Source organism: Lissotriton helveticus, chromosome 10 (genome assembly GCF_964261635.1).
Source record: "Lissotriton helveticus chromosome 10, aLisHel1.1, whole genome shotgun sequence".
In the NCBI taxonomy this organism is placed as follows: Eukaryota; Metazoa; Chordata; class Amphibia; order Caudata; family Salamandridae; genus Lissotriton; species Lissotriton helveticus.
In genome coordinates, this window is record NC_136071.1 from 1,179,029,992 (window position 1) to 1,179,057,206 (window position 27,215).

At 46.6% G+C, this 27,215-nt stretch overlaps 1 protein-coding gene across 2 annotated transcripts in view; it reads left to right on the forward strand.

Annotated features, from left to right (window-relative positions):
* ANKRD28 (ankyrin repeat domain 28) overlaps positions 1–27,215 on the forward strand; it is a 549,582-nt gene that overhangs the window by 495,027 nt on the left and 27,340 nt on the right. For both annotated transcript variants that reach the window (XM_078664027.1, XM_078664028.1), the window contains exons 24-26: positions 4,089–4,234; positions 17,236–17,318; positions 20,570–20,652. In XM_078664027.1, the coding sequence (XP_078520153.1) occupies positions 4,089–4,234; positions 17,236–17,318; positions 20,570–20,652 (312 nt within the window). The remainder of the gene's footprint in view (positions 1–4,088; positions 4,235–17,235; positions 17,319–20,569; positions 20,653–27,215) is intronic.

Genomic DNA, 27,215 nt, shown 5'->3' on the forward strand with positions numbered 1-27,215 from the left:
AATGGCTTTGCATGCATGTTTCCTCCAATTGCCCTGGTCCCCATAGTACCAAGGACATCAAAGGTGGGTCGCTATACCCTGTTTCTCATTGTCCTGGTGTGACCATGCCAGTACTGGTACAGCAAACATCTGAGACAATCCACTCCCAGCAATACCAATAAAAATGGGATCTAGTTTCTTCTTCAGACACAACCAAGACACTCCATCTCACCCATGTGTCACTGAACCTGGCAGCCTCGTCCTTGACCACTTAAAATCCGGTTATTTGCATCGGGTAGCGGACCACATGTGGATCCTGGTGCAGGTTTGGGCGCCACAACCTTGAAGACCTCATCAGTACAAGTCCAAGTGGCAGAAACGTTGAGCAAAAGACACCTAGTCTACTCTATTCTCACGAAGGGTCATTAAGCAGATTACGAAGAGACTTTACAAAGTATTTCCTCTTGTACAGCCCTCTGAGTTGGCCTGAGAGCTCCACACTGCTGATTCTGTTTATGCTGCCTCCCTTCAGACCAGTCCACAACCCCCATTTGAAGATTATCTACTGAAAAACCTTTCCTGGGCCACGGGCAAAGAGGGTAGGAGACTTTCGGACAGCATTTACTGTACAGGAACGTTTTCTGTGCTTTACAAGGGACAAAGTAATTTTACAGACCAACACTAAATGTATTCCTAAGGTCTCTACTTATTTCCAACGTGCCATTCTCCCCTTTTTCTTCAAATCCCCCAAAAATAATTTGCTCGCAGGAGCATTGGATTTTACAAGGACAAGACAACAAACCTACATTTGTCTGCCAAACAGTTTGTGTAGAAACAGGAAATGGTATGTTGGCTGTCAGCCTGCATCCTCTTCTGCCACAAGGTGAAGCGTTCATTCTAAGTTAGAATGAGGACTCTCTACACCTGGAGCATGGTTACGTCTGCACGCTACCCTGGTGTCTTTGCAGGACATCTGTTATGCAGCTACCTGGAAGAGAACTAACTCTTTCATGAAGCACTACAGCCTGGACGTGAAGGCAGCTTCCGACTTTGCAGTGGGGCAGGCTGCAACATGTTTCAATAAAGGAGAGTGTGTACCAAGTTTATTACAATGTTATGTATTACTAACTATTCTGATTCAAGCATGCAAATGTATAAAAGATCCAGTGCAGGAGACAAAATGATGTACTCACCTGTAACTCCAGTTCTGCAGCACTGGTATCTTTCATATAGTTCCCATGCAGCCTTTCCTCCTCTCAAAGGCGTGTGTGTGTATATAGATAGAGGCGGGGGAGCTAGAGAGGCGGTGGGGCTAGAGAGGCGGGGGGCTAGTGGGGGGGGGGGGCGAGGAGAGAGAACTATAGTTAGAGAGCAGAATAGGTATACATAGATCTGTCGATAGAGAGATACAGATGGATTATGTATTGGTATTCGCCAAGGGGGGAGTTATAATTAGGTTGGCATTTCCAATGGAAGAGCGGTTTTTGGCATTTCCAATGGAAGAGCGGTTTTTGGTTTGCTAATAACTTTGGCGCCATTTGACAAACTTCCAAAATAAAGTTCATCCTTCTCAGCTCCTTCCTTTTGTGTCATCCGTGAAGTGGGGGCTGAGGAAAAGAGGAGTCCCAAATAACCACATTTCCTGATGCATAGACTTTGTTGAAAAGCGTTACAGCTCAAATGGCTGAACCATACTACACCAGATTTGGCAGGAAGCTAGATCTTGGTCCAGAAAGCTTGTTTTCAGTAGTTTAGGAGCAATTAGGATAGAAAAATATTTGTATAAATGGAAGATTGGGTTCAAGGGACTCTTGTGAGTGTTTTAAAAAACAAAAAGAAAAGAGCGTTCCGATTGGCCGAGGGAGCTTTTTTCCCCCCTTAGGTCATCTGTGTCCCACAGGAGTGAAGCTTCCGTGGTAGGGAGCTCTCTTATTGGGTGGTCACGGCCTAAACAAATATTGCAGTGACCATCACAAGTCGAGTTCTTAGTAATCTGTCCTGAAAATGAGTTCCAAAAAATATATATATAAAGGGGCAGGGTAGGTGATACCCTGCCCCCGTAAACACCCCCCCACCCACCCACCCACAGCCCAAACTCCACGCCAGGCACAGCCAAAGGCTGTGGGCTTTAAGAGGAGGGGTGTTGGCTTCCCGAATGTGGTTGGACTGCCCTGAAGCCAACTGTGCGCGGCATGAAGTTGGCTTTACATATGGTAATAAAATATAACTTTTTTTTAAACTTAGAAATTCACTGAAAAAATCAAAGATTAAAGTGATATTCTAGTTGTGAACTGTATTTATATCTTAGTTTACCTAAAGAAACTGAAACATTCACTGAAAATGGTTAAAGTAACATTATAGTTGGCTGAACATTTCAGTGACAACGTAACATTTTAAACTCAAGAAAAAGCTGGAATTCTCCACTTATGGTTCTCTAGTAACTATAAACATGTGCCCTAAAGTAACTAGAACTTGCACCCTTTAATATAGAGACATACAGGGAGTGCTATAGATATAGATATATGTAGATAGACATAGATAGAAATGTGTAAACATATATAGGTATGTTTCTTTTGTGCTATGAATTCTGAGCTACGGTGGCTTCTAGGTGGAGTAGGATAACTTTTCAATACTCTTTCCCCAATGGGCTGAAGTTTGGGGAGTTTCAAATGAGGTGTATGGACAAGTAAACAAACTGGTTGAGGCCAGTGGCCATCTTAACAATGCTTACTGCTATTTAAAGTTCCCGGGAATTCCTAGCCTTACGAGGGGGAATGAATCAAGCTTGTACAGGTAAGTAACTAATTTCTTCTGTCAGTGGCAGAATATAGGAGTACACTTGTATTACGAATGTTGCATCTCCCATGTTTATGATGTGGAATGCTTTATATAGGAACAAGCAAGTCTCATGTACTGTGAAATTGGTGTAAATTACGAGTGGAGTTGAGTGGCGGATATCTTGAGTTAACTTCAGTTTGTGTTTATCTTGCACCTGAGAGGAAATTAGTTATAAGCATGTTATCATGATAACAGTAAACATGTTAAATATGGAAGAACGTAATGGCCCCATTCAGTTGACTGAAAACACTCTAGTTTCCTTTGCAGCATGCAGGCTTGCTCAAGAAGACTGCAACCTCTGTAAATCTTAACTTTTGAGCCAATTACTTGAAGGTAGATGTGTGTATCCTCTTCACAGGAATTGATTCTTAGCCCTCCCTTACCTACTTAGTTCAAGGAGAAGTTTAATGTACACATAAAATAGTTTAGGTTCTACTGCAGCAAATCTATACTTTATCCCACGTGGCATCCTCCAGTGGAAGAGGAGGAAAAATACTAGCCGTTTTTAACAGTGACGGGTTCACTTGTCACCCTACACCAATGAAGATATCCCAAACTTTTCCCTGTTTGTGGACATCCTGATCTTGATGTTTGGGTGGTGGGTTTTTGCAGGAGAGCATATGTTTAATCCAAATACTTAAACTGTTATTAGTGACACCATTCATTTAGAGCACCACATGCGTCTGAATCAAAGTAAAGCCGGAGTACCAGTATGCTTGTAGGCAATCCATCAGTCACCCTGATCTTTTACTAAGAGACCCAAATGCTTCGTAGAAACCTAAGTTGACCTGAATCATTCTGTAGATAACATTCGCCTTGGGGCTCATTGTTAACTTGAAACTTATACCGGGGAAGCTTTGAAGATGTTTAGGGTTGTGACTTGGGCTCTGTAGGTGGAAGGGCCTTCTGGTTTTCTTTATGGCAATTTTAATTTTCTTCCCACCTATTGAAGTATGTTGCTTTGTATAAGGTAATGCTTTGATAAAACATTGAAGTTATGGAGTGTTGTGTGGTATCACACTGCATTCTGAGTCTCTTAACCCCTCCACCTTCTGAAGTAAACCTTGGCTGCTCCTACCTTGAGAGTCAAGTTTCTAAAGAGACTCTTGAGTATCCAGTTTTAAGGGCTCTAGAATTCAGTAACCTCTAATTCACCTAAGGATACAAGAAAGGATCTTAGAACCTGTCGTTTTCCAGCTCTGTGCCACAGTAGACCTTTGCAGTGACACCTGTAGGTTGTCTTCCTGAATAACTGTTCTCTCCTGCCCCAGGACACCCCTGCATGCCTCTGCTTTCACGGATCACGTGGAGTGTTTACAGCTACTGCTGAGCCACAATGCACAAGTGAACGCTACGGATGCCGCAGGGAGAACACCATTGATGATGGCTGCAGAAAACGGGCAAACCAATGCTGTTGGTAAAGAGTTTTTTATATTTATATTTTAGAAAGACATAATTTCTAGTGGGAAGAATGTAATGATTTGGAAATTTTGAAACATACATCTTGTTTTTAGGAAGAATCGGAGTGTTCCTCTTACCTTCCCCTAACCCCTGTATCCAAAGTGCTCCAAACGCATTCTCCTCCTTTTCTGCTTCCACCCCATCCCAGTCCTCCCTCCACATGCCCTAAGCGCCACTTATTACCCTTTCTCTGGAGAGCACCACCTCCACTTTTTAAATCTGGCTATGAAGAGTTAGTAGGGTAGACTCTGTCACAGAACAGTGTGTGAAAGGCTGTATGGTTGTCGTACTTCACTAAATGTGTGATGTACATAGTGGAGGGTTTACCCTAAGCATGTGATATAGGAAATTAGTTACTTACCTGTAACTCCAGTTCTCCAAACATTATTTTTTATATATTCAAATGCTTGAATCATTCCCGTCATCAGGCTGTGAATCCCTGGTACATTAAATTCGTAAGCAGTATACAGTGTAAAATGTATATAACAAACAATATATAATGTAAGAGGGCCATAGTCCTGAAACAACATAGTATGTTTAGTAACACATCCACCGCATTCGAAAGAACCCAAAATTCAGTCAGAGTTGGACGCTTAAGGACCCCCACATCCTCTCCTAGCCCTCACCCCCTCTCTGTTCCCGAGCTTCTGACCGGGGAGGAGAGGGTTGCCAGTGAATATATAAAAAAATACCAATGTTGGCGAACTGGAGTTACAGGTAAGTAACTCATTTCTACTCCCAACATTGGATATTTTTATATATTCACATGTTTTAATCAGAATAGCAAGCTGTACACATTATTAAATACAACAAAGTAGGCTGACCTTTAATGAAACCTGTTTCTCAGGACTGCTTGCCTACTGTTAACTTCTGCATTCACCTGTAGGCATTATTGCTTCGTGAACATATGTTTGAGGCATGTGGGCTGCTGAATTCATATCTATAGCATAGATCGCCGCCTAGTGTTGGGTCCGGATGATTGCACATTGTTGTCCTGGAAGAGTCTTCGAAGTATCACGAGATAGGTGGCTCCTCTCCTGGACTACAGTGCGCATGGGCATCGACTCCATCCCCAGATTGTTTTTTTCCGCCATTGGGTTCGGATGCATATTTGATCACTCAAGTTCGGATTCGATAGAAACTTTCTTTTAGGCCCAAAGGCCTTTCCTACATCGTCGGTATTGTCTTGCGTTCGGTGCCCAGCTCTGTTCCGGCTCAGTTCCCGAGTCGGACATCCAGAGGAGTCGCGTGGCTCTTAGGTGCTAGAGGCCCAGTCGACGCAACAAGCAGTATTCAACGACACATCATGGAACGGAGCCCGTTCAAGAGGTGCCCCGTGTGCAACTCTAAGTATCCCCACATCGACGTCCATCCGGTGTGCAACAAGTGCCTGTCGCCGGATCACGATGAAGCCAACTGTATGGCTAGTTCTCGTTTTCGCTCCAAGAAGACGATTCGACTTTGGCGCGCCAGGAAACCGAGCAGACGGCACCTGACCCGGTGAACATTTTCGATACCGAGGGAGAAGAGGCAGACGAGCAGGAAGATCAAGAGCCGATTTCAAATCCAGCGGCAGAGATCGACTCCAACTACGACGCAGAAGTTGAAATGCTCGATACTGAAGACGTCGTCGACGAGGTAGGAGACGACGATGGGGTCTATGGGGCCACGGAAGATAGCTCAGGCGAGGAGCTATGCCCCGTTCGGACAATAGCTAAGGCTCAGGTCGAGGGATCGCCACATGGCCTTACCCAAGATCTTGCACCTAGATCCACAGTCTCGCCTCCGGGCCCGGCTACGGACACTTCTACGGAGCCGCCATTAGTCAAATCGAAACCGAAAGAGAAAGCTTCGGTCTCGACAAAACCAAAAGTGATAGCGGCGCCGTCAAAACATAAAGCGCCTGTCGCCTTGGTCGGCTCTACGTCTTCAGACCTGTCGGTGCAGACGAAGTCAAAGAAGGTTGTCGAAACGGTGAAGTCGCTCAAGGGCGTCGAGCCGAAGACTGGGGCACCGAAAGCGCTTGTCAAGGTCACCGACCCGAAGACGTCGGCGCCAAAGGCCGTCGACACAGACAAGGGACTCGGAGCTACAAAAGCTGTCGATCCTGCGCGTCGGCCGGACAAGGCCAAAAGTACTACGGCCCTAGAGTCCGCACATGGTGGTGGCCCAAAAACACCTGTCGAGTCGACGCAACCGTCCGCATCCTTCACTAAGCAGGTGTCGGACTCATTGAAACGCATTAAGGACAAGGCTTCCGCGGTCGATCCGAAAAATGCTCCCACGCCAAAGCCTACCGCAAAAGTCGGCGCCGCCGATTCATTTCACGCTGCCGCCGAAAGTGGCACCGAAGGCATTCGCACCGAAGAAGGTCGTAGAGGCGTCCATGAGGGTGTCCACGGGGCCGAAGCCTACCCCTGCAGTTGTAGGCACAAAGCATCGACAGCCCCTGCTGAAGGAGCAGTCGGAACGATTTATCGACGCCAACACCGGTAAACTTTCCATTTACAAGCGGAAAATCACACCGGCACAGCCTATGGAGTCCTACACAATTCCTTTAAAGAAGAAAAAGGATTCCACAGATTCCCCAGTTCTTGTTGAACTGATTAATCCACGTGGTCAGGGCACTGCTCCAATCTCGCCCAATTACACGGATGTGGAGGCTGGGGAAGGTGACTAAGAGGAATACAACTACCCTGCCGACACTGATCCTGAAGATCAGCATGACACATGGGCAGATGCTGCAGACCCGGGGGATCCACAAACTGCCCCGGACACTCAAGTGTATACTGTCAAAACCTCACCTACTGAGGATTCTGCGGCATTTAATGCGCTTATTGAGAGGGCAGCCAAGAATCATGACGTCCAGCTCCATGCTGACCCTATTGAAGTGGACTTTCTGTTTGACACATTTTCCACCTCTGAAAAGACCGTCAAGACTCTGCCAATGCTGAAGGGTGTCTTAAAACATGCTGCGGACATTTTTAAGGAACCCACACGTGCCAGGGTTATAAACCCCAGAATTGAAAAAAAGTACAAGCCGGCACCTGGCGACCCTACCTACATCAAGGGCCAGTTGCCATTGGACACTCTAGTTGTTTCTAATGCCCGGAAGAGGGCAAATTCACAAACTACTGGTGATGCTCCTCCCCCTGACAAGGAATCCAAAGTGCTAGAAGCATCGGGGAAAAGGGTGGCGGCTCAAGCGGCCAATATCTGGCGCATTTCTAACACGCAGGCACTCTTGGCCAGATATGACAGGGCACATTATGATACACTTGAAACCATGTTACAACACTTGCCCGATGAATACAAGGAGGCAGCAGAGATGCGCATTCAAGAAGGGAAACTCATCTCAAATGCTTCTATTAAGTGTGCACTAGACGCAGCAGACACTGCGGCCAGGGCCGTTAACACAAGAGTAATGTTGCGGCGTCAGGCCTGGCTCAGAATCTCCGGGTTCAAACCGGAGATACAAACCACCATCCTAAATCAGCCTGTAAACCCCGATCACTTGTTTGGGCCCGAGGTGGACACCACCCTAGAGAAAATCAAAAAGGACATCGAGACTGCAAAGTCTATGGGGGCTCTCCAGTCCCAGCAGTTCAGGGGTGGTTCTTTTCGTCGCTCAAGTAATAGAGGCGTTTCCAGAGGCCAGCTGTCCTAGCAAACACAGTACACTAAAAGTGGTGCACAAACCTCATACAACAAACAGAGTAGAGGTGGCTATCGCGGAAACAGCGCCAAGGGCAGAGGTCGTGGAAACAACAGCTCCCGATCCTCCGCCACCAACAAACAGTGACGCCTTGTCCCTGCCCCCCAACCATACAACACCAGTCGGGGGGAGACTCCAACAGTTCCTGCCAGTCTGGAAATCCATCACCACAGACAGGTGGGTCAGAAAGCTTATCCAGTTCGGTTATTGTCTGGAGTTAACATCCACTCCACCCAACATTCCCCCAAAACACCATCCTATGTCCACAGAGCATTTGCACTTATTGCAGCAAGAGGTGCTGGTCATGCTGCAAAAAGGGGCAATCGAGCTCGTACCAGTGGAACAAAGAGGCTCTAGAGTGTACTCCCTGTACTTCTTGATCCCAAAGAAAGACTGGTCCCTCCGACCCATACTGGACCTCAGGCCCCTAAACCAGTACATTCTCTCAGAACACTTTCATATGCTCACGCTGCAGCAGGTTCTTCCGTTGCTCAATCAGGGGGATTTCCTCGCAACTTTAGATCTCAAGGATGCATATTTTCACATTCCACTACATCCGTCACACAGAAAATACCTCAGATTCACCATTCAGAATCCGCATTACCAATTCAAAGTCCCCCCTTTCGGAGTGACTACAGCGCCCAGGGTGTTCACAAAGTGCCTGGCGACAGTGGCTGCGCACCTCAGGAGACAAAACGTTCACGTCTACCCTTATCTGGACGACTGGCTTGTCCAAGCAAAGTCGGCCCAGCAGTGCGCTGCCAGCATGTCCCACACCATTCACCTTCTTCACAATCTGGGATTCTCACTGAATTATCCAAAGTCACACCTTCAGCCCGCCCATGTGCGGCAGTATCTAGGCGCGACGATAGACACTCTGGCGGCCACAGCGCAGCCAAATTCTGTGAGGATCAACAGCATTCAATTGCTGATGCGGAAATTCAGACCGCAACACTCGCTTCCAGCACGAGTGTTCATGCAGTTGATAGGCATGATGGCCTCCTGCATCTTCATAGTCCCGCACGCGAGACTACATATGCGTCCGCTTCAAGAGTGCTTAGCACGTCAGTGGAATCAGGCTCACGGGCAGTTAAAAGACCTAGTGTTGGTGACCGGTCGTGCATACAACTCTCTGCATTGGTGGAATCCACACAACCTTTGCAAAGGCCGACCGTTCCAGGAGCCTGTTCCACAGATCATCCTAACGACGGACGCTTCTCTCCATGGTTGGGGAGCTCATGTACTCCACTACACAGTGCAGGGACTATGGACAACGCAGCAAAATAAGATGCACATCAACCACCTAGAGCTGATGGCAATCTTCATGGCAATAAAGGCATTCAAAGTACATCTGTGCAACAAAGTCGTGTTGATCCGGACGGACAACATGACGGCCATGTACTACATTCAAAAGCAGGGAGGGACACACTCTCCACAGTTGTCTCATCTGGCTCAGAGCATGTGGAAGTGGGCCATTCAGAGGAACATCTTCCTCATGGCGGAACACCTCCCAGGCGAGGACAATCAGATGGCGGATCTGCTCAGCAGGTACAGCCACCAAATGCACGAGTGGGAGATGCATCCATCAGTACTCCACCCGTACTTCCAGCAGTGGGGTCATCCAGAGATAGACCTGTTCGCCACAAAGGAAAACGCCAAATGCCAAAGCTTTGCCGCCAGGTTCCCGCACCCACAGTCGCAGGGCAATGCGATATGGATGAACTGGTCAGGCAGATTTGCGTACGCTTTTCCCCCAGCACCTCTAATACCGCTGGTGGCACGAAAGCTAAAGCAACACTCGATGATGCTCATCCTGGTTGCTCCAACGTGGGCACGCCAACCATGGTACACCACGTTTCTAGAACTTTCCGTGGTACCGCATCAAAGGCTGCACCTCACACCCAGACTTTTGACGCAGAGCCATGACGACATTCAGCACCCAGATCCGCAACAGCTCAACCTGGCGATCTGGCTCCTGAGGTCTTAGAGTTTGGCTACCTCAACTTGCCTCCTGACTGCATGGATATCATACGGGAGGCAAGAAAGCCCACCACCAGAGCATGCTATACAGCAAAATGGAAGCGGTTTGTCATTTATTGCGTGGACCACAACATTGACCCGCTTGACGCGTCCACGCACAACATCATTTGTTATCTGTTACATCTTTACAAATGTAATCTGGCATATGCTTCCATTCGAATACATTTATCCGCCATAGCGGCTTATCTCCAAAACAGGCAGCATCTCTCCCTTTTCAGAGTGCCTGCCATTAAAGCCTTTCTGGAAGGGCTCAAACGAGTCATTCCTCCCAGGACCCCACCTGCTCCTGAATGGAATCTTAATGTGGTCCTCACCCGGCTGATGGGTCCACCTTTTGAGCCTCTACATTCATGCGAGCTTCAGTTCTTAACATGGAAAGTGGCTTTTCTGATAGCCATTACGTCACTGCGACGTGTTAGTGAGCTCCAGGCGCTCACTGTACAAGAGCTATTCATACAAATTCACTCCAACCGGGTAGTGCTGCGCACTAACCCTAAATTTCTTCCAAAGGTGGTTTCACAGTTCCATGTCAATCAGACTATTGAACTGCCTGTGTTCTTCCAAAATCCTGAGGCAGTGGCAGAAAGAATGCTCCACACTCTTGACGTCAAAAGGGCTTCAATGTACTACATTGATAGGACCAAAGATTTTAGGAAGACTACACAACTCTTTGTTGCCTTTTCCGCACAACACAAGGGCAACCCCATTTCCAAAGCAGGTATAGCCAGGTGGATTGTTAAGTGTATTCAAATTTGCTATCAAAAAGCTAAGCGCACTTTAACAATCCCCCCAAGAGCCCACTCCACCCGCAAGTTGGGGGCCTCCATGGCTTTCCTTGGAAATATCCCTTTAGAAGACATTTGTAGAGCAGCCACATGGTCTACCCCACACACATTTACGAAACACTACTGTGTAGATGTGCACTCCAAGCAGCTGTAGGGCAGGCTGTTCTAAAAACACTTTTTCAAACGTCTGCAGCTGGCACAGGCGGCCGCCGCTAATGGAGGGACTGCTATATATTCTATGCTATAGATATGAATTCAGCAGCCCACATGCCTCGAACTGAATATGCTACTTACCAGTATGCATCTGTTCTTGGCATGTAGGGCTGCTGACATTCATATCGCCCGCCCTCCTCCCCGGCGCCTGTAGCGGCTGCAGAACTTACACTTACTCTTAGCATGGTCATCGCTCACGCTGTTACACTCCATCTTCGCCACAATGGCTAAAAACAATCTGGGGATGGAGTCGATGCCCATGCGCACTGTAGTCCAGGGGAGGAGCCACCTATCTCGTGATACTTCGAAGACTCTTCCAGGACAACAATGTGCAATCATCCGGACCCAACACTAGGCGGCGATCTATGCTATAGATATGAATGTCAGCAGCCCTACATGCCAAGAACAGATGCATACTGGTAAGTAGCATATTCATTCTCCTCCTCCGGGTGGCTGCACAGCAGATGTCTCTCAAAGGCACCTTGTAGGAAGCTGGATATATATATATATATATATATATATATATATATATTTATTACTCTATTAGTGGCAGTGTCGTCGAGCAATAAGTATTTATCAGAGGGTGGTGTTAAGCATTTATTGTACACACTCAGACAAGGAACGATGTCACACACTCAAAGACTGACTCAGACCAATTTGTTTGTATAATATTATTTAGTTGTCTGTTATTTCTTAGAACCAAGCCAGGCCTGGTACAGGTAAGTGTAATTGTACTGTGCAACAATAATGCTGTAAAGTACAGTTTGTATGCAGTTGAATGCAATTGGATTGGTTGCAGGGAAGTCCTTTGGTTGTAAAGCAGTTTGAGTTGCTTTTCAGTTACTTTTTAGATTACTTTCTCTACTCAGTGTGATATGCCTAGATATCACACTGGGACGTTTCCTAGAAGAAACGTAAGTAAATAGGTTTTTGTGCATTTGCAGTTTCTTAGGGTTTCATACAAACCAACTCCACACAAAAACATTTTTTACAAGAAAGCAGTTCAATGCAGTCCTATAGGAGAAAACAATGTTATCAACCTAACAGTAAGTACTTAGGTTTAGGAGTTGGTTTTCTGGGGTTGGACCAAGGGGTCTCCCAGGGTCAAGGATGCACTCTCAAGCACCCTCAGCTGCACTAGGGCGGACGGGTGCAGAGTGCAGAGCCCCAATGTTATCCAATGAGGGATAGGGGGCCTCCGGTTGGCGGCTGCTCACGAGCAGGCCACAAGGATGTGGGAGCAAAGCTCCTGGTGTTAGGCTCAGGGCAAAAGCGGGGGGGGGGTCTGGTTTGGCACACAAGGTGCACCCACAGCAGCACAGGGTGGCATTGGATGCCCTGTTTATTTCAATAGGGATTCTATGTTTGCAACAAATACTGGTGACCACCAGTTGTAGAGGTAAGATGGGATGTCTTGGGATGCCAGGATAGCTTTGGTTGGGCCACCAAAGGCCATGGGACGACGGGTGCAGGGTTGTCTTTTGGCATCAGGTTTCTCTTAACAGCTCCAGTCGCGGTCAGTGGGATCCTCCAGAAAAGGGCTGCAGGTGTCGATTGGAGACTTGAGGCAGGTAGGGATCACCCAGGTCAGGATCGCTGGAGAGAACTCTTCGTGATGTTGGGCCACTCGAATTCGGGCTATAGGCGTATGGTGCAGCGTGGTGCAGACTTGCGGATTTTGCCAGAGTCTGTTGGTGAGCAAATCTGGTACTCACGGGACACAAAAAGTCCTCTGGGTTCTTGGGGGCTGTTGGTTGCAGGACACACCAGGATTTCGCTGTAGTCGGTCGAGGGTGGGATAGGCCGGTAGGACAGGGGCCAAATCAGTTGGTGTCCTCCTCCTTCCTCACGGCTCTTCAGTCCTTCTGGTTTCTTTTTGTCTGAGGATGCAAGGTTCAGGGTTGCTCCTAAATACTAAATTTAGTGTTGTTACATGTAGGTACAGGTCGGTACCAAGGGGTGCCTTCCTTGGGGTGGCTACACCCCCTATTATGCCACCCTACAGTGCGAAGGGGGCATAAGCCTCACTCTGGTTGGCTGGGTCCCCCCATCTGCAAGCTGGCGGGGACTGAGTTGTGCTTCACATCGCCTCCCCCACCTGAGGGGTGAGGTTGGCAAAAGCAGGCACACCTCTCCTCCTAACTTGGATTTTCTGCTGATTCTCCTGCCCAAAGTGGGGGGCAGAAGCCGGTGAGGGCCAGTTGCTGGGAGCTACAAATGGCTGGGGTAGCTCACAAAGGCAGCAAGCCTTTGAAGCTTTCCCTTCGTGGACCCTGCCCATCCTCGGTCAGGAGGCTTGGCACCTCGTCCTAGGATGGACTTTGTATCCGGACCCCAAGAGCGTTAGGCTCGCGACCCAGGGGTCCAGAAACATGTCTGATGTTGGTAGCTGACGAGCAGCCACTCAGCCAGGACACTAGAGTAAATTGTTTTTCAGGGGGCATCTCCAAGATGCCCTCTGAGTGCATTTTTCATTAAATCCCATACTGGCATCAGTGTGGGTTTAATGTGCTGAGAAGTTTGATACCAAATCTCCCAGTTTTCAGTAAAGCTATTATGGTGCTGTGGAGTTCGTAATGACAAACTCCCAGCACCATATACTCTTTATGGCATTACTGCACACAGTGTCTAAGAATTGGCTTAGACACTGTAGGGATACAGGGCTCATGCACCTGTACCCTCACCACTGGCTTAGTGCACCCAGCTAGAGGGGTGGCTTTTCTATTCCAGGGCAGTGGATTGGGGGCATGGCACACACAGGGATGTGTGCCATGTCGACTCTTCGCTTTTTTCTGTACCAAGACACGCAGCCTGCAATGGCAGTATGTATGTATGTATGTATGTGTGTGTATTTAAAGGTACAGGGCTTCTATGGGTGGCACAATAAGTGCTGCAGCCCTTAGAGGCCTTCCTTGGTCACAGTGCCCTTGGTACCTATGGTACCTTTTACAAAGGGCTTACATGTGGCCAGAGAGTTGCCAATTGGGTTTTGCAATAGTACAGTTTAGGGAAAGAACATAGGCCCTGGTACCTGGTTGGCAGGAACCCAGGGCGCACTCAAAGTACATCAGCAGTTTGGCAAAAAGTGGGGGCAACCATGTAAAAAGGGGCACTTTCCTACACACCTCAGCAGAGTGCTTAAGTTGAAGCCTTGCACCTGGTGGAATGCGGCCTCACTTTTCCCTGGAAAGGACGATAGACTTTGTCATAAGAGAAAGCAATACTGGCTCAGAGCCGATGTACTATCCCTTGTTTGGACAGGGCATGACCTTTTCGTTGTGCAAATGATATAAATAGCTGGTATGATTTGTAAATGTCTTTTGTTTTGTCTATATAGAATGAGACCTCTAACCTCGTGTAGAGAATGTAATGATCTTTCTGTTGGTGATGATTAAGAAAGAAGGATTTAAGAATAACAGGTGGCACACCAGCCACTATGGAGAGCCCAAGACCCATGGAGAAGCAGCAGCAAAAATCAACAGAAAAGCAGTTGCCAAACCAGCACCCTAGCAACCAGACACATCCCCAGCCCACGGGAGGGAGGCACCGAGAAAAAGAAATATGAGGTGGAAAGCATAAGCACAAGCTCGCAGCCCAGCAAACAGGTGGCCGGAAAGGAAATCAGGTGCATAGCCCACCACAGAGACCTGCACACCCGAGGCCCCAACATTGACGAGTCAGGAGCAGGGCCTGGCAGGCAACCAGGCCCATGAGAAGCAGCCTCCCCCGGTTGCGTTTACAGTGAGCCCCGTACAATTTTGGGGAATTTCTAGACTCTGCACACGGTCTGACCACCTAGTGGTATACCATATACCAAACCAGCACCCTACATTGTATTTGAGGATAATAAGGGTGTCCTTGACCTCCATACTGGTTGAACCCAGCTCTGAAATGTTGTGATCTCCGAGAACCACAAAAAAGTAGATGTCCCAAATCTGCGCTATTGCAACAGCCCTAACGCCTTTGCTCTATCATTGTCGGTTTTATGGCCTTGCCAGAGCTTCATCAACATGTTCACCAAAATGTTAGCCCATCAAAAGGCACGTATAAGATTTTACATTGGACAATAGGACGGAAAGCTGTGAATTGCCTTCGTAGTACAGTCCCGCCTGCCAATTGGCGAAAACCTGTTTTGGAAGCCTTGATCACTGCATCAATAATGAAAGAGGTTAGTTCTCCTTCCTTTAGGATGGCTCTCACCGTTTCCCTATTATCCTCCGGGATAAGATCAGTAATGGAGCTGTCATGCCACATCTGACAATCGTAACGACCTAGAATCGCCAGCGCATTGGCTGTCTTAATTGAGGTTGCTGCCATAGATTAAATTCTCCGACCCTGATTATCAGTATGGTTGCTATCCTTGTCTGCTGGACGAGAAGATGGCGTTATTGAGGTCTTCATCCCTCTCTGAGCCACTGCAGCAATTACTGAATCTGCTCGAGCATGACCGGTGAGACTAGCCGGGGTTGAATTCGGGGCTCTGTATTTCTTTTCCAGACAAGGTATCACAACTGGAACTGTAGCAGGTGTCTTCATTATTTGCAGATATACACAAGGAGGGGACAGGAAGGTAATGAAGGCCCAGAACCCAAGCTCTTAAGGCTAAATCACTATATCAAGAAGGTACTGTTCCTGTAGGAGAAGAAAAGGAAAGCTCGGCTGGAGAATCCCCATAGATCCTAGTGATTATTGCTTGGTGCCCTTTATCAGAGCTCTTTTTAGTGTGTAGCCTAATGAGGCAGGTATGTGTGAGCCTGTGAAATGTGTATGGTGGGGTGAGTACAAAATAAGGCGTAGAGTGGATTAAAACGGTGTAAGGGTTTTGAAACTGTTTTAACATGATGTTCCCTTGGCAAAGTTAAAAATATTGAACAGGGGCTATCATAAGGGTTCAATGGAATAAGATAGACTTAATGTGTATGCAAGGCTGAAGTTTGGGTTCTTTCAAATGATGTGAACGTGTTAAACATCCTATGTTTCAGGCGTATACTGCTTGTTATGTATAATCTACACTGTATACTGCTATTTCAATGTACCTGAGATTCCCAGCCTGACGACGGGGAATGATTCAAGCATGTGAATTAATAAAAGGTCCAATGCTGGATAACTAGATTAGCATTTAGTCCATGTCTTCCTATGTTACATACATGATGGAAGTGGAGAGGGCAGTGCTTCCTTTGCGACACAATCATGTACTCCTTTTAGACCTCCGATTATGATTTGAGCCAAAAGGGACACTGGTGTCGCGATTTTCAGTATATGATTTGTAAGATTCCTCCATCCTGCCTTGACCCTATTTGGCACCCTTCATCCTGAAACAATTCCAAGATGTGGACCATTTATCAGGCTTCCACAATTTAACCTTTCCTACACAAACGACTGCTTTCCTAATACACAATTCTGCTTTCACATTACCAGTCTGAGAGCAGGGTGCCGCCTTGGGGTGGTAAGATATAGCAGTCTTAACTTCCAACAAACCTAGGAGCACAAGCGGCTGAGCTTGTGATGCTTATTTGGCTAAACAGTAAAGGGTTCAATGTCCCTCTCTCAATGCTAGGGCAGCAGCCGTGCTTACACATCCCATCCGCCAGAGAACCAGTGATTTCCTGTACACTTCCAAAGCCTCTGCGAATGATCCTGCTCTGGCCTGATCCAGGCTTTGCTTGCTTTGGATGTGGTTGATGAGAAGCAGTTAACTTGAATATCCTCTGGTTTATTTGATGTTCACAATAATTGCGGCTCTCTTAAAGAGCTTTACTACCCTTGCTAGTAATCCTTTTTCATTGTCTCGTTATATTGCCTGTTTTTTTTTCTTCTTCAATTTTAATCATTTTTTTGCATGACTTGGGTGTGAATTTCTTGGCGCCGAGGTATGACGGTAGTTGTATAAGAGTGAATATGTCTTCAATTGTATGCCTGGGTGAATAGCTAGGTCTTGAGTAACTTTCTAAACTCTGTGTAGAAAGTGGCGGTGTCCAGATTAGAGGGAAGGGTTTTCCAGAACTGGGGGCCAAGATCGTATTGTGTTTTAGATTTTCCTTTCACTGTTTCATGCTCATTTTACTTTCCACTGTGTTATGAATACCCATAGACCTCACTATGGCTTCATCTAAGAAAAGGTGAGCCACAAGCATAGATACAGGAGGATACAGGTCAGGCCTCAGATCTTGCGCACACATTAATTGCAATTTATCTGCTTTACAGAGGTTCTGGTGAGCAGTGCAAAGGCTGATCTGACATTACAAGATAATAGTAAAAATACTGCATTGCATTTGGCATGCAGCAAGGTATGTATACATTTTGCTTTATTTCATGTGCATCTTTGTTTAAAAAAATTATATTTTAATTATTTAATGTAAAGAAATTGTCAATGAAGGTCTTAAGCTGATGACGAACATAACGACTGAATCCAAAAACGTTTTTTCTCAAACAAAATAAATGTACCACAACTGGTACAACTTGAAGACGAATTAGTTATTTACCTTTGGTACCGATCACTGGCGGCTACTCTGTCTTCCTGCAGATTCCTTACCTCTTGACTCAACTTCAACCACCAGACTGGAGCTGGAAAGTTAATACAGCTCTCCTGCTGGGGCAAGGTGGCACCAGTCCTCTGACTTCTTTCTGGTACCGTCCCCAGGTGTGACATAATGGAGCTCTGATGCTTCCTGTTATTTTATTCCACTTCCTCAGAATGAGACACGACTGACAAAATTGTCAGAAATACAGTGCAAAAAGTAGCCTGAAATCATATTAAAAAGGTCTGACCAGTCCCCCAATCTGCAGGTAGTATCCACAAGAAAGATTGGTATGAGAGGTAAGTAACTTTTTCATCTGATTACTCGCAGCTGGATTGGAGGAGATAATTCATTCAAGATTCCATGACCCACACTGTTCAGAACACCCGTCCCTGCAGCCCTCGGAGACAAAGTAATGCCTGGCACATGAGTGATCTGAAGCCCACATTACAGTCTGACAGATGTCCTGGATATGGACACTACTGGCCAGCACCAAATAAAGTTTTGTTTGCAGCACATGTATCTTTATGAATGATTTCGATCTAGTGTTGGGCGTTGGACACTTTAACTTGTATTTCTTAGAAGAATATCTTTTGATTTCAAAGTGACTGGCGACCACTCCACTGAAACCCACAGTGCACCAGAACACACACACTTCTATAAGGTTTTTTTTTTCCGTCATCTGGTTTGGCCGGGTTTCTGACCTCTCCTCTCCGCTGATCACGGAAAGTTTGATTTAGCTCTGGTGAGTCGGAGCTTCGTTGGAGAAGGACACAAATTAATCAAGAGACATTTAACTGCTTTGAAGTCGAACCGAAGGAAGAGCCTTGGGCCAGATCATATAACGAATGACTCGTTTCAGAGGAAGGTATGAATACACCATTTAAATTCGACCCTTTATGTAATCACAGTTTCTGATGGATACTTCCAACTGCAGATTCCTCACCTTTTGAATATTCCCCAGGCATCATTTTGCATCTCCAATGTCAAGCAGTCACCTACCAAAGTAGATGGCGTTGTGTGGTTCTGTGTCTACGTCTTCCGCTAAGTAAGGGATGTGCAGAGGTACATGGCAGTGCAACCTAAGCACTTTATTAGTTCCTGTCCTTCTGAACTATGAGATGCGAATGCGGAGCAACCTCTCATTCCTTCATGAGACTAAGTTTCCAAAATGTAGACATTAATACTAGTGTGCAAGGAAACTTATCACCCCAAAAACCACAGGGTTCAAGCCTTGTGACTATCACAAGCAAATGTCTGGCGGATCTCCACCTGATGACTTTGGTGCTTTAAGTTGACCCATGACTCCAAAGAGTGTAGAAACTGTGCATTGATGAGTCTAAAGGCCATATGGGGCTGTGACGCTAAGTTCTATGTCACCAAACCAAACACAATAAGGCTCTGTGCCATGACAGTTAGAAGGGACAGTCACATTCCTGAAGTTCAAAATGGTTCCTGTGGCTGATCTTCGTTGAGGTAAGTGAAAAAAGAAGCACACGGAGTCCAAGTGGGATTCTGCACCTTCCCACTACAATCGAATTCCTGGAAAGGTGTGAGGGAGTAAACGTTGCTTGAAATGGTGCCGACATCTTGAGGTCAATAGATATTATCAGCTGGGTATCATCCGCTTTATTCCTAAAGGCTATTCTCTATTGGCAGAGTAGCGGGGTCAAAAAGAGTAGGGCTAAGTGCGGATCCCTGAGGCAACCACCAACCCCTCTTCCCCCGGTTTCGTACACTGAAATTCTAACCGGTACCAGGGTAGATTAATAGCCTGGGCTCCATTAGCCAAATGCCAATATATTCTAGCTAGTATTAGTAACTCAAGGGAGACAACGTTGGATGCGACCAACAAATCTAATAATACCATGGCTGCAAAATTCCCCTTTTCAACCTCCGGTTATTCAGAAGTGAGACCAGTGTGCCGTCTGCACCATGCAATGGGTGAAAGCCAGACTGGGCTGTATTCAACAGCTCGTTGTTCTCTAGATGGTCAAATAGAATAGAGTTTGCATGCTCTTCTAGAATTTTTACTGGAAAAAGACGCAGGGAATTTAATTGTTGAGGATGTTTGGATCAACTGTTGGCTTACAGTTATCAAAAACTTTATTTGAAACAGCAGAAGTGTGGCACACAACACTGCAGGAAAACACTTTATTGGTAGACCAAAGTCATTGTAGGATTTTGATTTCTTAGCCATCAGCGGTTTCCAAACATTAGCTGGTGGTAGTGCTCTCTTACGAATCTTGAATAATTTTCTAGTCCGCTGTGACTGGGATATGAAAGAAACCCCTTATTTGTAACACGCTGAAGTTGTTCCCAGGATATGTGCGATCAATAAATTGTCTACAGAGGAGGATAACTGCTTCCTAAACTGTACACTATGCAAGAGTTTGTATGTTTTCTGGGCCTTCACCTGCTGTTTGGATCTACACAAGATTAGTGCTAGAGATGTATCACAAATATGTTAGTGGTTTTTTTTCACTGACTGGACGCTCCTCAACATTTTTAACAGCAGCTAAAGTCATTTGAAGAGTCCAGGATAGTTGATCCTCTCCCATACAATGAGTAGGAATTCCACTGTATGTCAGGAAGTGGTGCGACGTACATATCTGATGTGTACCACACCTGAGCTGTGATGACTGTGATACTGTTGATAGTGGTTTCCTAAATCTTGAGTGCAATGAAATGAAATGCCAGCATTTGTAAAGCACACGGCTACCTCCAAAGAGGTGTTCCGGAGCAGGGGGCCATCAGGAAGATTTAGGAAGCTATTGCCCAGAGTCACATGGTGCTGGGCTGACCTGCTGCCTGCACCGGGGTTGGAACTGTGAACCCCGTGGTCTAGAGACAGGCACCCTGGCTGCTGCGCCACACCTCTTGATTCAAGCCAGTGTGTACAAGAATTGCTTTGTAGTTTTTAGTAGACTGTGCAAGATCATTAACTTGTTTTGTGTTTAGCGTTCAGTATATTGTGTGTGCACAAGAGATGTCCTTACAAAAAATGTTGTTTCCTGCAGGGTCATGAAACTAGTGCCTTGTTAATACTGGAACGAATAACAGATAGAAACCTCATCAATGCAACAAATACGGCATTGCAAACGTAAGTACTACACATGTTTGAAAGAGAAGTTCATTCAGTTTTCCTATACATACATTGCAGAAGTGTTCAAAGATGTTTGATCCTGGTTTTTGATAAGTTTGTGGTATTGAGTTCGTATATTTTCCTAAAATTGCCATTACAGTTGTGTTGCTCGGCTGTCATTTTCAACTTGGCGCAGCGGATATGTAGTTCTCTAGTTGCTGGTCATATCCCAGTTGAACTAGGGCGTCACTGTCCTCACAGACCTTCCAAGAGTTAACTAGTGCCTTATCACTGTGCTCCATGTTACAGCCGGACTTGTCATCCAATTGTGTGGACCCAAAACAAACTGCCATCGAACATTTCTACCTCGAAACACAGTATGCATTACACACGGGCCAATGCATCTCAATACTCCCACTTCCATAGTAAAGAACATTACTGTTTCTACGGCGGAGACCAGTGAGAAGCAAGGAAGAACTGAGGCTTGAGCTCCAGGCCTTCAAAAACACACATCTGCAGCCCACACTTATTCAAACTTAGCACCTATCGCAGTAACGTTTCGTCATCTCCTACAAAACATTCCACCACACCGGCACAACGTTTGCACTCTTCAACGGAGCGTAATCTTTAATGCAACTGTAGGAAAGTAGGATCTGCTTTCATGGTTACGCCCACTTTTTGCTGGTGTTTTTCTGCTTTCTGACTTGTCCGACTGGAATTCTGCTAATCAGGACCCCCAGTCACTGTGCTTCCTCCCTACATTTGACAGTGGTAAGAACTTTCGTACCTTCCAAATTGGCCACTGGTGTACCCAGGTAAGTCCCTAGTAGATGGTACTAGGTACACAGGGTATAGGTGCACCAGGGGCCCCTCATGGCTGCAGCATGAATTATGCCACCCATGAGAAACCACTCACTGTTACTAGAGGCCTACTGTTGCAGCCTGAGTAAGTTGGTGCTAGCACCACTTACAACAGATATAAGTTTCTTTATATCTGAGGTCACTGCACTTAAAACCTATGTCACCCCTATGAAAGTCTCTTCAGTCCTGAGGGCAGGGTGCTTGGTTGCAAGTGAGGGTGCCTCTGCATTAGCAGGGCCCCTCTACAAACCCCGGAGTCGATTCTCCAGGCTTTGTAAGTGCGGTCAGCCATTTTATACATATGGTGGACATCGTCAAATACGGGATGTCGAACTATATATTGGCTGCACCAAAACTGGTCATGTTTGGCATTGAACATGTTTGAATCCTACCCCTACACTGATTCCAGTGTTGGATGTAGGATCTCATGTACTCCCCCACACCCCCCCCCCCCCCTTTCAGGGTGCCAGCGGCACCAGACTGCTTTGAAAGGCACATTTGGTGCCCTCCTTGCATACTACAGCTTGCTCCAGTTAAGGGAGCCGTTGGCTCCTGCTCTGGTGCAAAACTTGAGTAAGGACATGGGAGTAGCCTCCGATCTATCCAGCCCCTACTCTGGGAGGGATCCTTGAATCGTTCTAACCCTTTCCCTAGGGTTCCTAAAGGTCTATCTGCGGGTGGCTCTTCAGATTCGTCGTGGGTCAAGATTCAAATCCGAAACCACTTAAACCATCTGGCCACCCTGGACTTTGTTGGACTTCGCCTGGAACCGAGACTACATCAAGGAAGACTCCTGCTGCTCTTGATCTCGTCGTCCTACCAGTCTTCTGCATCGTCTGCGCTTCTTACAGGTTTTTCTCCAGGCCTATGTGCATCAAAGCCACCCAAAGTAATCTCCCTTGGATTGGAGGAGTCACTCCCCTGCATCTGCAGGCACCGCAACTCAGCAGACCAGTCTGCTGCTCCTGGCGTCCTACAGCCTCTGAAGGGCTCAGCAACACAGTTGGTGGTTCTGCAACTCCCTTGAGGCCTACACTGTCTTCTTAGTAAGTTTGAGGCCAGCATCCCTCGTCAGAACCGCTGGAACAGAACCTCTGTCCACAGAATCGACAGCAGTTGCCAAGGCTTGTTGACTGTCCTCACAAAATCTAAATACTACAAGAAGCTCCAGCCACCAGCATCTTACTGCCAAGTTCTTTGTCCTCACTACATCCTCTGCACCGTGGGACTACATCTTTGGTAAGATGCTCGTGGTCCGCTTTCAACTCCTGTACTTTGTTCTGTTGGTCCTCTTGAGGGTCTACTTTGGCTTCAGTGGGCGGGTCCTGTTCTGGCTCTCTTGCATCTGGTGAGTCCCTTCGGCCATGCTGGTCTCATCACTGCACCTTCTTCGTTTACCACGTCTGTTGCTGCTTCCAAGGCTTCTTGGTCCCCCCTTTAGACCCCGACCCTCTAGTTCTCAACTTCCAGCACGGGACAGCTTGTCTTCCACAGTGTCGCCTAGTCCTCACAGCTGCAGTGATACGGTCACAATCATCACTCCTGCATCTTCTGTCATTGGTCTTCCGTGCCTCCTGGTCAATTCCAAGTGGCATGAACTCTGACCCCTCTGCTTGCAGGTACTCCTCTTCAAGAATACACCCCTGGATTCCACTGGACTCTTTCACCTTTTTCACCAGCAGCATCTTTACTGAAGTCTTCCATTGTGGTCTACAGCGGTTTCCGAAGTCACTTCGCGCCTATGCACCCGGCTTCCCTAGTGAAGGAATCCTGGTTACTGGGGTATCCATGGGTGGGGTGACTCTCCAACTTTCTTTCACAGGGTTTCTTCAGGGTCCACTGGGAAGGGTCCTTCTTAAAAACTGCAACCGCAACTTTCCCATTGACTTGCATGGAGTATGCAGCTGTGTTTCCACTCTGCGGCCAGCCTCCGTGGGGTTCCTGGGTACTTACATCTGGTGATTCCCCAGCTCTTCTGAGTCTTCTGGTCCAAGTTCCGACTTCGGTCAGAGTTTGCATTCCACTTCTTTAGTATTTAGTTTGGCCTTTCCCTGGAGACCACTATGTATTTGAGCTTACTTACCTGCTTTACAGTTGAAATATTGTGTTGATATCTCCGTGTAGGAGATGTACCAATGTGTTCATGTGTATAATAAATATAACAATTTTTATAGCTACACTGTGTGGTTCATTTAACCTACACTATTTGATTTGTTCTGGTATAACAGGCTGCTTAATACTCCTTCGGGACTAAGCCTGAAGGCTGCTTTCCACAGCTACCACTTAGAGAGCTTTCTATGGTGGTCTAAGACTACTAAAATCACCATAAGGGTTGTCTGGATTAGTTCAAGGTGCTTCACTTAAGTGTACACTGTATACTAAGCCACCCTCCTACAGCAGCATACAGAACCTTCCTGCCAAACTTCATTGCACATTGGTCTTGCCTCCAATGTGAGGACTGTCTTTTTTAACATGCAGGCACCAGAAATGTCAAAATGTGTCTGACAGGTTTCTGCAGCATGAGAACGACCTGGTTACCACTATGCTGCAGCTTAAGGTGATACTGTTTGTGGTGAGAGGTCTACAAATTATACAGATTAAAATACATGGCTGTGGCCCTAAAAGCCTGCATCTTAGCAGGTGCACTTCTGCCACTTTGCTAACATGTCCATGACTTTAGCATTCCTGGCTCTGTTAAAAATAGTTTCTGTAGCCATGTTGCTCCCACGTCCGCTCTAGATTCCTTCTCTCTGCTCTTTCTTATGAAACCCTTCTTTCTTTCATCTTTTTATCATTAAAATGCTGGGTATTATTTTGCCATTTGTGCTGTGATTTACAGTTTTTTTTCCCTTACATTTGTCTTTTTTTCTATTTCTTTGTATTTTTATTTTCCTCGTCTTGTGATTATCCTTTTGCTTCTACCTCTCCAATGATTTTCCCTCCATTTTTCAGTTCCCCTCTTTGTGTTACCCTCTTTCACTAGCTACAGCCCACCACCCTTTTTTGTCCTCTATTTTGTTTTCCCCTCATTCCACCTTGTTTTCTCTCTGCATGATGAATGCCCTCTCTAGGTAATTGAAGTGCCTCTTGTTAATAACAAGTGGTGCTTGTACCCAGGCTGATAGTGATAGAGGCATTTGCTGTGTTCATCTTAATTATGTTGCTCTCTGAATAGATTTGGGAAGGTTTACGTCAGTCTTAATGTGCTGTTGTGCTTTCATGTACACTACCAACATCTGATCAAAAGGAAGACGCGTGTAGAAGTCTTCAGCCTGTGATCCTCAGATTAAAATATCCCAGCGCCTGAGGAAAGAGTTTTTTACAACATTTCAGAAAAGGATGTTCGAGGCATGTGGGGCTTTAGATACATATGCTGTGCAACGTCCTCCCATCTATTGTTGGGTCTGGATGTGTGCAAGTTGTTTTTCTTCGAAGAAGTCTTTCGAATCTCTAGGTAGAGTGACTCCTTCCTTTGTTGATAATACACATGGGCGTTGACTCCATTGTTAGATTGTTTTCTTTCCAACGTCTGGTCCGAACGTGTGCTCCACTACTCTGGTTTAACACTATAATGGTGCTCTTTTTAGTTCCTACTGTATCTTTCCTCTGTCTGTATTGTCTATGATCACGTACCTCTATTTCCCTTGTGTATAAGTGTTTGAATATTTCGATCAAGCCAGGCCCGTATCGATCGTGGCTCCTCCTGGGACTCGCCCATCGCGTCCCAGAAGGACGTGATGGGTGTCCATCGAGTTTCTCGAACGTATCAACGGTGATGGAACAAATGCCTTTTTGTTATTGTCCTCACTGTCATGCTAGATACCCTCAGACTTGCAACAGGTCTTTAATTTGTGCCGGTCACTGAACCACAGTGAGGCTGACTGCAACGCCTGACACTCCTTCCGCTCCAAGTTAACTCTTATCGGACGTTGCGCACATCGGCTCAATAAGTTGTGGAGGAGTATGAAAGAAACACCAGACCTTTTCGGTCCTAGCAGTGTCGAGGAGGAACACCCACAACCATCTGCTGCTGCTGAAGAGGCCATCTCCATTGAAGGCCACCATGGTTCAAACTTGGAGTTCGACCTGGAGATAGAGGACCTCCCACCTACTCCCAGTCCCTCCTGAACATCAGACAGAGGCTTTTGGACCGCCACAGCCTTCCAGTCATGGGCAGCACCAAACATTTGCTTCGGACGCCCTGCCCAGCTCAGATTCATCACGTAAGAAGCCTTCTATGGCAAGTACTTCGGCTCTGAGCACGTCAGTACCACTTCCACACTCTGTGTCGAGCTGACCTGTGCTGTCTAGGTCCTCTGTCTCGACATCGAGCAGACCATCGGCACCTGAACAAAAGACTCTTTAATATCTCAGTAGACTTCGAGGTTGATGTTCAAGCCTGACTCTGGCACAAGAGTCCAGCCCATTCTTCATAAATTCCAATAACCGCTTGATTCCAGTCAAAAACATCAAGTAATAGAGCTTTACCGTTTGGGCTCTGCTGCTCCAGCATCCAAAAGACAGGTCTCATTTCAGGAAACCTTGGACACTCCAGTTCTTGGACACTCCAGTTCATGTGAGAATATGCAAGAAGGCAAATAAGTTCACCTGCCTCTTACCTCTTGCACCACGATCACCACCTATTCCCCTGCCTTTGCCCTGCCCCATTCATTCTCTAGGGGATCCACTTGAGATTGCACCCCAGGGATCTTCACATTGACATGGGTGGGCATGGTGGGACGGAGGACACATTTGATATTCCTCCACAGGATATGACTCATGGGACTCCTATGATATAGAACCACCAAGGGATAAAGACCTTGGTCTTTACCCTGTCACCATCCTCTCCCAGTGATTATACATCATATCAAGAACTCACTGGAAGGGCCACCCCCTTTCATCTGGTTGAACTTCACAAGGAGCCCTTAGAGGAGGACTTCCTTAATGAAACACTTTCCTCCACTCACTGCTCCAGGCAATATATCCCAATGCTCAAGGGCATGCTTTGTCACCCCAGATATTTTTAAACACTGCCAGAGCTAGGGCCCAAAAATATATATTGTCTCCCCATCTGACCCGATTATATTTGTAGTCTGCTTCCACCAGACTCACTGGCCATCACCTCTGCCCATATTCGAGCTATCTCCCAGGCAAGCAGAGATACCCCGCTGCCAGATAAAGAGAGTAAACATATTGATACGGTGAGAAGGGTGGCAGTGCAATCAGACAGCTACTGGTGCATTGCAAATTCTATGGGCCTCCTGGAAAGGTATGATCATACCCACTGGGACTAAGTGGATGAGAGTCTCCAATACTTCCCTGAGGAGCCCAGAAAACGGGGCCGCTACTTATATCAGAGGACAAGCTCATTTCAAACGCATCCATTTTTTGCTCCCTAGATTCAGTTGGCAGTGCTGCTAGGGGTGTAAAAACAGAATTCTCCTCTGAAGGCATGCATGGTTCCGCATCACTGGCTTTAAGCCAGATTTCCAGCAAAATTAGATAAGCATCCCTTTTGATGGCAACCATCTATTTGATAGACTGTTGGTTGTAGATTCCTTACCTTAGAATTTCCACCAGGCGTCAGTCTGGTTCAGAAGATTTTTTTTCTTCAGCAACAGTACCCCTGTGCGTCGTTAACACCTTGGATGCTAAGGCAATTCCCGCTGGGTGCTGATTTTTGGGGAACCCCATTGTTCAGACAAGGTCAGCTCGTCATA